Below are 12,018 nucleotides of genomic sequence, written 5' to 3' on the forward strand. Positions count from 1 at the left end.
ATATAATGATTTCATTAAATTAATTTTTTTTACCGATTTTTTCAATAAAAACCCAAACTAATTTATCGGTTTGATGGTTTTTAGTTAATCCAGTTGAATTGACCAATTTGATGAACCATGGGAGAAAGGTTCCTTCACCAACTTGTTGCAATTCTTGTTTTCACACTTAAAATTTTACGTGATTTTCATTTGTCAGATATGACGGGCACGTATTGGATCCACTAGCCAACCTTCAATACACAACTGGAACATATTACACGCTTGCTTCCAACATTAAACAACTATCAAAAGAGTTATGTGGAGGCAGATGCGTGTTCTTCTTAGAAGGAGGATACAACTTAAAGTCTCTTTCATACTCAGTGGCAGACACATTCCGTGCTCTTCTCGGTGACCCAAGCTTGGCATCGGAGTTTGATGACCCCAATATTTTATATGAAGAGCCATCAACAAAGGTTAAGCAAGCTATTCAGAGGATTAAATCCATTCATTCCCTGTGACCGTGAATGAATGATGTTGAAAATTTGGAACCTGACATGACATCTTGTTTGTATTTAATTCTTCATTTTCTGTGGGCTCCATACATAAAAACTTTATGTCTAAACAACATTATACTTATCACATTACGTGGAGCTAAGCCACTGTATCAGATTATTGCCCCTTTTGGTGAAACAACGGCATTGGTTTATGAGCTGCTATGCATCCCTTTTAATATAACAGTTCTAACTAGGTATCCTTTTAAAGTATTCCTTTACTCAGCTATTTCAACAAAAATCATATTTACTGCTACTAAGAAAGACTTACTACGATATTTTCGCATTCTGCTTTTTATTCGCACTGTACTAAGGTCCCAGACTCCCAGTCTTTGCTATGAGCTGGCGCTCCTTTCTGACGCCAAACGATAAAATGTTCCATCGGTGCTAAATTCTACCAAATAATACGCATTCTCATGTTAATTTGTTAAGACAAGAATGAATTGAAGGAAACAAAAGCTTGCAAGAAATGTGTTGTCTGCCTGCCTCGTCATGAAATTAGGAATCACTATCCCCTTAAATTTTTTTTTTTTTGTGTTGTCCACAATATCCTTCAGTTCGAGTTCGACAGATCAAAGACTAATATATTGCAGGTTGGAGCTCCATTTAAATATTTGTCATTGCTAATGGGTTGCTACATGTATAAGGCAAGTTTTTAACTTTTGATATTTATTTAAGTGGATTAGTGAACTAACCACTAGATCAACACAAGTTGTTTCCTTATAAATATAGTTAGAATCGGATGTTCTATAACTTTGTGATATGAATTTACAGTAGTCTTACTTATCACATGTTGTAACTTTTCGTAGTTGGTTAACACATGTTACCCTGTAATCCGAAGCTATGACCTAAGCTTGACCTATACCTTACATATGCATGGGTCTGGCAATACCTAACGCTTTAATAAAGTTTGGGTTTCTAAAATGAGTTATGTTATATGATTGTCGATATGATATGTGTATGAATCTGTTAGATGCGTTGGAGACACACGTACAGACAGAAGGAAAAAAGGCGAGATCAAGAGGGGGGAATAAACTAAACTAAAAAGAAAAACAAGAGATTATGAGTGGTACAGATGATATCTTTTCGATATATTTACACTATCCACGGTCAAAAATCACCTTAACAAAACAAATAGCATTACGATAAAATACATTAAAAACAATTGACCAATATGGAAAACTACAATATCGTAACCAATGAGAAAATCTAATGATTAATAGCGATGAATTTTTAATCTCAAGATTTTTAACTAAATAATAATCAAACACACTGTAGACGTAGTCAGATTCCCAAATGACAGGGTTGTGGGATGATTAAAAGGGAAGGGGTTGGTGATAACAAACTCAGAAAAGAATGTGAGCTTGAAATCTTTCTTTGGAATAAAGTTTGGTTACGTTGTGCTATTTCAATACCTCGAAGGTCCAAATTATTAGTAGTAATTTTTATTACGACTATAGAAAATTAATTTCTTTTTTATTTTTCATAATTTTCTCAAATTCAATAAATTAATGACTAATTTTTTATAAATTTAAATTTTATTTAAAAATTTATTATTGATTAATAAATTGCTGTATTCTTTTATTATTTGTATTTTTTAAGTTTTATCTTTTTTTTGGCTAATCACTTGAAAAATTTCGATAACTGAGATTGAAAAACAAAGAGTAAAAGACAAAAATTAAATTAAATTACTGTATTTAATGTAAAGTGTACACGAATTATGTTTTATTATCTTGATTGGTTTAAGATAAAAATAGAAATTAAAATAAATAAAATTACAAAAATATCTTTACTAACACAGTACTGAGTTCGATAGTCTTTCAATTTTAATTTTAGTACCTCGAAACAAAGCTACTTTAAAAAACTTTCATCTTTCTTTTACTTTTTAAAACATGACACCATTTTAAAACTACATTATATATTATTTATACAAATTATCAAATTAAAATGGTCTGGTCGGTGTGAACAATTTTATTATAGTCGTAGAAATATCAAATATGGTTTCTCCTTTAAAAAGTAATAGAGCTCTTTCATGTTAGAAAACGACACGGTGGAAGAAGATTATTAATGATAGCTACATATCCATTTTCACATTGATGAAGAGGTATTTTGAAAAGAAATAAGAATATTATTTGAATATAATTTTTAAACACTTTTAAGCTAAGTTTGCATACATTTTATTCATTTGTTATTAGAAAAAGTATAGTTTTGTAAAAAAGGAATTTAACAAATAAATATTTAGATATTTAAAAAAATGAAGTATGGAAAATTAATTTTAATTAGTTAATGTAAAATTAATTTAAAATCCTAACTTTTTGGAGAGTTTAAAATTTATGGTAGTCAAGATTTAGAATTTAGAATTTTTAAGTTTAGAATTTCGGATAAAAAAGTAATTTAAAAAAAAACTTGACTGATATTGTATTAATTAAAAGGAATGAAGTTGGTTTTCTTAGTTGAACTCATTTTTAAAAAAATAGGTTTAAAATAATATAAATATGAAGCAACAAAGTTACTGTTTGGCCATGATTCATGTTTGTCCTTTGGTGGACTTTGAAGTTAAAGGGACCATGGCTAGGAGGGAGATAAGGTTTTCAAAGGTGCCATAATGATAAAAAGCACACATAAGCTATAACACTTGTCCATGGATTAACTTGTGTTGCATAAAGGGGTGACCTACCAACAACTACATGAAGAAGAAGCACATACATAAAGCTCTTTTATCCCTTAGTGAAGCGTAATCATTGCTTATGAAACAGGTATACTAAGTCATGACATAAAGTCATGCCCACTATAATTGGTTAATTGTTTTACGTAATGCAAAGCCATATAGTCCTCGGATCCCACTTCGGATGCTATCTTGTGTTTTCTCTATTTGGCCGATTCGGACTAGGAATAACGTTAATTCCAAAATATCATCACTTCTATAAATAGACGAATTAAGATAATAGGCATGAAGTTGGTGGAAGAATAGGACTCATAATTTAATTGGTGTGCATAGCTAGCTGGCACATTCTTATATACCAGAAGTGCTTCTTTAATCTTCAAGTAATTATTAAGAAGCTGAAAATAAGAGGGGATATTATTATTATTATTACACCTTCTTAATTTAAAATATATTTAAGAGACAATACATATTAGTCTCAGATAATTCAATTTTTTATTTTTTAATTATTATAAATATTAAATTAAATAAGATAATTTTGTGTTGAGATTTCCTAACATTACTCCTTAATTTGAAGTGTGTTAGTTTTTCCAACCCTAGAAGAGAGATTCCACGTGAGCCCTGGCCTATTTGTTGATGTGAGAAAGCACATATATACATTTCTTTAATTTGATTTTGGAAATAATAAATAAATTTTAATGTTAATTTGTTTGGAAAAAAAAGTCAGGCTAATTTAGGGGCACTATCAACATTCAACACCCTCGTAGGTTGTACACCTTGCCGATAAGGTGCGGTTAAAATGATTAATGGATGGAAACATATGGCGAAGACAAACAGGAACACTTGTAAATCATTTTATTCCAAAAGGTGAAAGATCAAACCTTTTGTCATGCTTGAGGCCCATCATTAAGATTCATCCAGAAACTTGCACATTTTTTTAAAAGAATTTTTTTTTTGGGACCAACTCACAGCAGGCAGATTATAACAAATCAAACAATGGTCAATTCATGTTGGTGATACATCCAAATAGTAAAATGAACAATAAAAAGAATGCTCAAACAATAATTAAGATCTTGTATATACAGCAAGGAACAATATCCTCTTTTGCGGGGTGTAGATAATAATTTTGGAAGAATGTTATATGTCCGTATATTTTTTATTCTTAGTATTAAAAATAATTAATAAAAAGTAAGATAAAATTAAAAAAATTGTCTTTTATATATATATATATATATATCATAAAAAAATACACAAAATTATAAACAAAAAATAATATAAATATAATTTTCCATCGTGTTAACTGTTAAAATTTAAGAATTATGCTTTTCACTGCATGGCGTAATTGTTTTTTACCCCTAAATGTGATAACGAAATAGATATATTTCACATTACTATTAATGTTAAGTTCGGAATTCATACATATTGAATATATGTAAACAAAATGTGAAATTAAAGGTTGTGATAGAGTCATAGAGATCTCATTAATTCGTCATCAGGCCTTTAATTTATATATAATTAATTTCCATATTATAATAAGTATTATTTTCCTAAATTTAATTACTATGTTTCAAAAAGTTGTTTTATCAGTTTAATCTCTAACTTTTTTCATTATATTTTATTTTATAAAAAATATATTGGTGGAAATTATATAAGAAACAAACATAAACGACGTTTCCATGCAGATGAGATTATCAATTTGGATATGATGCATTAATTCATGCCAGGCAGAGTAAATAAGAATTAAGAACTTAAAAAGGTATGAAAGCAAGACATGAGTATATACATATATATAGTATAACCTTATCCTAATAAATTAAACGTTATCCAAGGCATGAAGGTAGTTATAGCCAGGTTACTTAAACAGTAGTGAAGCAACGCACAATAATTTGACCTTAGCTTAAATGATCAATTACATTACATATATAGCAGCTAACTTGTATTGTTAGCTTCAATGGCCGTCTATCTTTGTTGTTTGGCCCTACTTAGTTCCTTATGATGGAATTCCACGTACAGCCGTCTTTCTTCAAACAGCTCAACGCTTTTTTTGAATCCTAATCAATCCAACCATAAATCTCTCTCTCTCTGTATGTGTATATATATATATATATATATAGCATGACAAACTTGACCCAAATTAATAAAGTGCCAAAGTCCAAAAAGGAAGAAAGAAGAAATTAATACAATGACGAACCTTCCTCCTGGGTTTTGCTTCTCTCCAACAGATGAAGAACTCATCCTTCACTTTCTTTATTCCAGAATTTCTCTACCATTCCATCCCAGCATCATACCGGACCTTGATCCCTCTCAACTTCATCCATGTCAATTAAATGGTACATACATACATAATAATCTATGCATGCATGCATCCAATTCCACATACACATATATTTGAAATTTAATTAAATATATTTTTTATATAGTTTCTTACATATATGTACTTATATATATATATATATACACACAAACACAGGTAAGGCGTTTTCAAGTGGGAATCAACACTATTTCTTCACCAATAAAGTGAAGGAAAACAGAAGCACAGAAAATGGGTATTGGAAGGAAATAGGTTTGAGCGAACCTATAATCTCAGCTGATGCAAACAAGAAATTGGGAATCAAGAAGTATTTTGTCTTCAATCTTAACGAAGGCACAGAAACCAATTGGGTCATGCAGGAATACCATATTTCCTCATCTATGTTCCACAACCCTATTTCGTGTTATGCAAATGGAACTGCTCATCGAAGATTATTAAAACCTGTAAGCTGTTGGTTTTAATTTCCCTACCATATAGCCCTAGATATTATTTCAATAATAACCTCTCTATTAATTTGTTTGTTATTGTGTAATTGTGCAATTTATTAATGATTATAATATTACAGGATCAAAATCAGAACAATAAATGGGTTTTGTGCAGAGTGTATGAGAAGAACAAGTCACAATCACAACAAGGTGCAACTGCAAACTCCTACTATAGCGACGAGGATGATTGTGGATCAGAACTTTCATATCTAGATGAGGTTTATCTGTCACTTGATGATGATCTTGAAGTCATAAGCCCCCCTAATTAATTAGAGTGATGCAATTTAATAATAGTGTATATTATTATAAGATATATATAAGATAATGTTACATGATCTAGCGTGCTAGAATTCCTGATAATGTTACACATGTATCTTGAGTATAGCAGATCTATTAGCTAGGGACATAACACTACTATATTAGTTACATATACACATGCAGGACCCCAAAGTTGAGTAATTAATTAGGTTCAAAGTTTTATTGTCCTTATACATACACCATATACATATATATATATATATATATATATATAATCTATGGAAGCAAAAATATACATATTCTCTCTCTCTCTCTATATATATATATATAGAGAGAGAGAGAGAATATGTATATTTTTGCTTCCATAGATTATATATATATATATATTGATGCAGCTCATGTATGTAGACAGTGGTTGTGTCTTTTCCTAGTGAAATTAAAGTTTGTTCACCACTTTAATTCGTCTCTACTTTTTGATATAAAATAGAATGCTTTCTTGTCAGTGAGTTGCACCAAAATTAAATTCCTTGAAGTTATGGTGATAATCTAGCTATATCTATGCATATATTTAAAAAAGCTCCAATGGAATCCGTTGCTTTGAGCCAACGGAGAGAAGATCTGACAGAGAGTGGGTCTCACCACTACCACTCCCTATTGTTCTTCTATCTTCCAATTTTCAAGGAGAAAAAAAAAAAAGTGTCATATCACGGGTGCATGTTCCATTGTTCCATTGTCATATCACCTACCGTTAGATTTTCCTTGCATGTCATGAGGTAAAATGTTAATCCATTGAAATATATAGAATACATATATAAGAATTTTGATGGATATACAAAGAGAAGGTGGAATTTCATTTATGAAACTTTATTAATGGAGAATGAGGGCTATGATTAATTTGCCATCACCTAGACATACATTATACAGGTGTCTTGAATCCTTGGCTTAACTTATTAGATTCAGCATATATAGGCTATATCAGGGAGTGCCGGAGTGCCATTGGAACCTTTTTCTTTTATAAATCTGCAACCAGCTGTCTATTTCCGATGATCAAATTAATTAATGGGAATATATGAAGGCACATGTCAACGCATAATTATGCATATCTATCTATATATGAACTATAGGGTTGACTATCTCATCTTAGGTTTAGGTTAGGGCTAATCCTTCATATTATAGTAGTGGTGCAGGTTTAGGTTTTGAATTAATCCTCACACTTTATCACTTCACATATACAGTTCGCAGTGCTTCTAATTAAAACATGAACTTAATTAATTAGCATTCTAAAATAAAAACATCACACATATTACAAAGTACTTCATAAAGCTAATCCTCAGCTCAAAGTTGGAGTTTCAGAGTTTGATCTCCATTTCCTGACACGTACTGATGAGGTCCCCCTACAAAAATATAGGAGACAGAATCAGCCATCTTAATACAACACGTTATCTGCATCTTTTTCATTTTCTGCCACTACATTTTATAGATAGCTTTAGTACCACACTACCATTTTTTACAAGGACAAAACTTGAAAAATAATAAAAATGAAAACGTGCGACTGAAACTCGTTGACTAAATTTTTAATATTAGTATTGTTATTTGGCTGCGTTACTATAAAGTTTTATTATTACCATGATATCATCCTCTTTACATATGAAAAATATTCAACTCAATTTGAGTAAATAATTTAATTAAATTTATCCGACCATGTTGCGCCCCGCTAAAAATCCGCCCCGGTGCGAGAGCGGAATGGGTATCCACGAGTTCAGGTGGTATTACTATCCCTATAACCAATGTCCAAAAAACCAAAATTCTAAATTCATTGCAAATTTGCCTACTCCATTTTAAAAAATAAAACATAAAACATAACCGACAATGAGAGAGTAGGTGGTTCGGACCACATGTGGGAAAGAGATGCACTTCATGTGTGAGCCCCCCACCAGGGTTCGTAGCATTTAATCATTAATCATTGTTCCTAAAATAGAGAGCCCCCTGTGCACAACATAGGCCATTAAATTGACTAGTACTCCCCACTTAGAGTGGACAACCGCACAACAAAACAAAAACAAAAACGTCACTTCTTTAGCTCTTCAATTCCCCGTCATCATATTTCTAACATTAGCTTTCTTTCCTTTCCTTTTCATCTATCTATCTATATCTTCTCCGTTATTCACTTTGAATTCTCATACATTATTCTCTTCCGGATTCAATTTTCGCTCATATATTGATGATGTTGCAAGCATGCATGCTAAACACATACATAATATAAAAGCATGGTAATGCATAGATATATATATATTGACACATGAATGATGAAAAAGGCCTCCACACACATGAATTAAAGAGAGGAGGATTATTAATATTTTAATAAAGGTCAATGGAGGATCCATTAAAGAAAAGGGAAGACATAGTGTGCTATGCACCACAGATGATAACAACAAATGGGATATGGCAAGGAGATAACCCATTGAACTATGCGTTGCCTCTCTTCATATTGCAAGTTATGTTAGTTGTCATTGCCACCCGCATCTTTGTCTTCATCCTCAAGCCCATTCGCCAGCCTCGCGTTATTGCTGAAATCTTGGTTAGTTTATTATTAATTTCCCTACCACCACAACAATGTGGTTAATAATTAAAAATATCTAAGAATGAAATTAAAAGTTAAAAGTAATTTGTGCTAACTGTGTAATATGTTATATTACATGTAAAGGGAGGTGTAATATTGGGTCCTTCGGTGCTTGGACAAAGCAAAACATTTGCAGAGGCAGTTTTTCCTCTGAGAAGTGTTATGGTGATTGAAACAATGGCAAACCTTGGTCTGCTGTACTTCCTGTTCTTGGTTGGAGTGGGAATGGATGTTTCATCGCTGAGGCGCATTGGTAGAAAAGCAGTTTTCATAGCAGCTGGAGGGATGGTGTTGCCCTTTGTCATTGGAGCAATCTTCTCCTTTGTTATCACCAGTGGTGACAGGCCGGTTAACAAAGGTGCTTACATCTTGTTGCTCGGCGTTGTTCTCTCTGTAACTGCATTCCCTGTTCTTGCTAGAATCCTTGCTGAGCTCAAACTCATCAACACTGAGATGGGAAGGGTTGCACTCTCCTCTGCACTCATCAATGATGCCTTTTCTTGGATACTTTTGGCCGTGGCCATCACTATGGCACAGAGTGAAAGGCTTGTATTGTCTTCCTTCATGATTCTGATTTCTAGTGTGGCCTTTGTGCTCTTTTATGTCTTCGCAGTGCGGCCGATCATCGGGTGGATTATAAGGAAGACGCCGGAAGGTGAATCGTTCAGCGATTTCTATGTTTGTCTAATACTAGCCGGTGTCATGGTTTCAGGTTTCATAACTGATGCTATGGGGACACATTCTGTTTTTGGAGCATTTGTTTTTGGATTGACAATCCCAACTGGACCACTTAGTTTAACTCTTGTGGAGAAAATTGAGGACTTCGTCTCAGGGCTTTTGCTTCCCTTATTCTTTGCAATTAGTGGGTTGAAGACTAATTTGGGTCTCATCAAAGGTGTATTCCCATGGTTAACTATAGTCACCCTTGTTTTGCTATCTTGCATTGGCAAAATTGCTGGAACCATATTTGTTGCAGTTTCTTATCAAATGACACTTGATGAAGGAGCAGCTCTAGGCTTGCTCATGAACTCAAAAGGCCTTGTTGAGATGATTGTGCTTAATGTTGGCAGGGATCAAAAGGTACTTATTTATTGGCCAATTTTGTTTATTTGATAGTCATTATTGACTAGTGCTACTACTATAATGGTTGATCACAATTGGTTGCAGGTTTTGGATGAGAGATCATTTGCAATAATGGTCACCATAACTGTGCTAATGACTGGAATAATTGTACCTGGATTATCAGCTATCTACAACCCAACAAAGAGGGTGATATCATACAAAAGAAGAACAATTCAGATGTCAAGAAAAGATGAAGAGCTGAAGGTCCTAGTTTGTATCCATACACCTCGGAACGTGCCATCCATAATAAACCTTCTTGATGCCTCAAATCCAACAAAGAAGTCACCAATATGCATCTATGTGCTCCATTTGGTAGAACTCACGGGCCGTACATCTGCATTGCTCATTGTCCACAACTCTAGAAAATCGGATCAGCCTGCACTTAACGCAACTCAAGCTCAATCTGATCACATAATCAATGCCTTTGCCAACTACGAGCAACAGGCTTCTTGTGTCACTGTACAGCCCTTGACAGCAATGTCCCCTTACTCCACAATGCATGAAGACGTATGCAATTTGGCCGAGGACAAGCGCGTCGCCTTAATAATCCTCCCATTCCACAAACTACATACAATTGATGGTGGAATGGAACCAATAAACGCGCCATTTCGCACTGTAAACCGGAATGTGCTTGCAAATGCGCCTTGTTCGGTTGGAATTTTAGTAGACAGAGGCTTGAATTGCTCGAACCACTTGGTTGATGATGTAGTAGTGTCTCATTACGTGGCAGTCTTGTTCTTTGGAGGTCCAGATGACAGAGAAGGATTGAGCTACGGATGGAGGATGTCGGAACATGAAGGTGTATGCCTTACTCTAATGCGCTTCGTTCCTGGAACACAAGTTGGAAGCACAACGGACACAAAGCAGCCTCCCAGCCACAACAACAATACAAACAATATCCAAGAGGAACCTAGGATACTAACGGTAGATACTGAGAAGGACACAGAAAAACAATTGGATGAGAGGCTTATACAATTGTTCAGGATGAACCGTGTGAACAATGAATCCATTGTGTACATTGAAAAAGTGGTGAACAATGGCGAAGAGACCGTGGCCGCTATAAGATCAATGGAGGACATCCATGATCTTATCATAGTTGGGAGAGGACAAGGAATGATATCGCCACTCACAGCAGGACTCACTGACTGGAGTGAGTGCCCCGAGTTAGGAGCTATTGGGGATTTGTTAGCATCACCAGATTTTGCAACATCTGCTTCAGTCTTGGTAGTTCAACAATATATTGGCCAAGGTTCAGAGGTAGATAATTCGTTGGTAACAACAGATAATGTAGTTAACACAAATGAAGAATATATTAATCAGAGAACACATCATTCAGTAGCACCACCAACTGGACATACCGTTCATATGTTCAATGACACAGAACGACAACTGAGATGATAACTAGTATTATAGTATTATCCATATCTGTATTATGTTTACTGATCTAGTTTTTTTTTCCTTTAATTTTAATTTGTACATACAGAAAAGCACAATTTTGTATATTTTTCATACAAGCAAAATTTTACATCTTTCAACATGAGAGAGAATTTGACAGGGTCTGTTTCATTTATATTTTCATTTTTTATTTTTTATTTTAAAAAATTTGTGAAAAAGAGCCAATAGCATTCCATTTCAGTATATAAGTGAAATCGATCTACCAACAAACACTAATATAAAAGTTTTTTCTTTAATTTTAAAGCATTGATGATTAATTGTTAGGATTTTAAATTTTGTAAAAAAGGAAATTGAGGAGAAGAAGTGTTATAAGAAGGTTTTGATTATGTTCTTCTAACCCATGAAAAAAGATATGATTTAACTAGTAAGTGAGGAGGATGCTCCCATAAATACGCGTAAAACGTTTTTCTATAAAGACACTTATGTATCGGACTATTTGTACAATGTGTACAATGGGATATTGAGTTACAAAATGAACATCCTCATACTATCTAGAATAACCATCCAAGTACTAGGGATAACGACCTTTTGGATCTAGAGTTCTAATACAATGTTATGATACCATTCATCCCAAA

General features: G+C 33.3%; 3 protein-coding genes across 5 annotated transcripts in view; all 3 read left to right on the forward strand.

Moving 5' to 3' along the window:
• The window catches only part of LOC107630940 (histone deacetylase 14), a 4,069-nt gene extending 3,326 nt beyond the window's left edge, over positions 1-743 (forward strand). For all 3 annotated transcript variants that reach the window (XM_016334238.2, XM_021119288.1, XM_016334237.2), the window contains exon 9: positions 197-743. In XM_016334238.2, coding sequence (XP_016189724.1) covers positions 197-497 — 301 coding nt within the window. In that variant the 3' untranslated portion in view covers positions 498-743. The remainder of the gene's footprint in view (positions 1-196) is intronic.
• LOC107634622 (NAC domain-containing protein 104-like) lies at positions 5,054-6,508 on the forward strand. Its single transcript, XM_016338044.2, has 3 exons — positions 5,054-5,522; positions 5,663-5,946; positions 6,069-6,508. The coding sequence occupies exons 1-3, from the start codon at positions 5,375-5,377 to the stop codon at positions 6,255-6,257; spliced, it is 621 nt and encodes a 206-aa protein (XP_016193530.1). The 5' UTR covers positions 5,054-5,374; the 3' UTR covers positions 6,258-6,508.
• Positions 8,320-11,515, forward strand: LOC107634621 (cation/H(+) antiporter 15-like). The gene is made up of 3 exons (XM_016338043.2): positions 8,320-8,824; positions 8,951-9,946; positions 10,034-11,515. The coding sequence occupies exons 1-3, from the start codon at positions 8,618-8,620 to the stop codon at positions 11,384-11,386; spliced, it is 2,556 nt and encodes an 851-aa protein (XP_016193529.2). The 5' UTR covers positions 8,320-8,617; the 3' UTR covers positions 11,387-11,515.

Source organism: Arachis ipaensis, chromosome B03 (assembly GCF_000816755.2).
Source record: "Arachis ipaensis cultivar K30076 chromosome B03, Araip1.1, whole genome shotgun sequence".
Lineage (NCBI taxonomy): Eukaryota > Viridiplantae > Streptophyta > Magnoliopsida > Fabales > Fabaceae > Arachis > Arachis ipaensis.